The following is a 1,548-nucleotide window of genomic DNA, read 5'->3' on the forward strand; positions in this document are numbered from 1 at the left end:
ATTTCAGAAATATTGAATCGCTTAGGATAGCGAAAGGGTAAAATATAATAAAGATCATGATGGTGAGATAATGCTGTAAAATTGTCAAATTCGAATTTTATTAACGAGTTCTAATACCACTTTTAACTATCACCAGTGTAATATTCTTAAATTTTAGGGGTAATTAATATTGATTTAACACCTAAAAGCACATGTTTATTTAAAGTTTCACTTAATCTAATTGAAAATTAAAAAGAACAATCTTATCTAACTTAGACCCTATACTATCTTATTTTCATTATATCTATTCTATTCCTATATATGTGTACTTACTTACATACGAACTTACGATCTAGCCAAGCTCCAATCACATACCCTGGGCCGCATGCATATGAACAGGGAAACAGCGCTCATATCTCTTGACTGTAGCCAGTCCTTCCAGTGTGTCCTCCATCCGCTTCTCATTCGCCGACTGGAAGACTTCAAGTTTCCCGCCACCCTATGCCGACTGATTGAAAACTACCTCAGCGGTAGGTCTTTCGTCGTACGGGTAAGCGGGAGCTTTTCGACTTCTGTTCCCACCACCTATGGAGTGCTCCAGAGCTCTGTGTTGGGAACAATCTTATTTGTACTTTTCACAGCATCTAGCGTTAATGCTCCAACGGCGCTGTTTCATGCACAGGAAGCGGCTGACACCATCGCTGCCGAAATCAAGCGCATTGGAATTAAAGTGAATCTCGCTAAAACAGATGCTATCGTGATATCATACCAAAAGGCTAAGAAACCACTGCCCACTCACTTCAGGATTGAAGAGTTCGACCAACAGATCTCCACCTCTTTGCTCTGGGAGTCTCCGCAGCTCTCGCTCAGACTCAAGCTTCAAATATACATAGCGTTCATTAGACCGACGCTGCTCTACGGTGCACCTCTACTCAAGGAGATGTACACAAGTACACTTAACAGGTTGCAGAGCTTCCAGATTTCGACAGATCGTACGAGGAACAGCGTTACAGAGGGCGAGAAACACTGTCATCCACGATGAGCTCCAGCTGCCCTCTGTGCCGGAGTACATTGGCCGGAGAAACATCAAATTTTTTGATGGGTTGAAGGCCTGTACTAACCCGCTGTAAAGGGAAATTGCCCCTCCACCACCACCTGGGAGATGGCAAGGAGTCCCCTTGGTGAAAGTTCTTACCATGGGACGAGGTTTGGGCTCTGGAGCCTGGACCTAATTTCTACCACCACCAGCAAAGCGGATCCTTTTCGCTCAATATAGTATCAATGCGCACTCTGCGCCATCGACTCTACACATACAGTGCGTACTTGACATTGCCTTAAAATACCCATCGGTAGAAAAAGGAAGCACAATTCAACTGCCATCATTGTACCTAGGTTTCTTATTTTTCAAAGGAGGGTACGAAAAAAAAAAAACTTACGTCTAACCTAAAATTAAAATACATAAAATTGTTATTGAACAATGACGCGTACGAACTTGCACTCAGCTGGTCGTAGCAGCGAGAGAGAGAGAGAGAGAGAGAGAGAGAGAGAGAGAGAGAGAGAGAGAGAGAG

General features: G+C 43.3%; 1 protein-coding gene across 1 annotated transcript; it reads left to right on the forward strand.

The window, feature by feature from the left end:
• The first annotated feature begins 364 nt into the window (after positions 1-364).
• Positions 365-1,021, forward strand: LOC136795492 (uncharacterized). Its single transcript, XM_067046210.1, has one exon. The coding sequence runs from the start codon at positions 365-367 to the stop codon at positions 1,019-1,021; it is 657 nt and encodes a 218-aa protein (XP_066902311.1).
• The last annotated feature ends 527 nt before the right edge of the window (positions 1,022-1,548 follow it).

This window comes from Halyomorpha halys, unplaced genomic scaffold, assembly GCF_000696795.3.
Source record: "Halyomorpha halys isolate HHAL.00 unplaced genomic scaffold, Hhal_1.1 Scaffold156.1, whole genome shotgun sequence".
Classification (NCBI taxonomy): domain Eukaryota; kingdom Metazoa; phylum Arthropoda; class Insecta; order Hemiptera; family Pentatomidae; genus Halyomorpha; species Halyomorpha halys.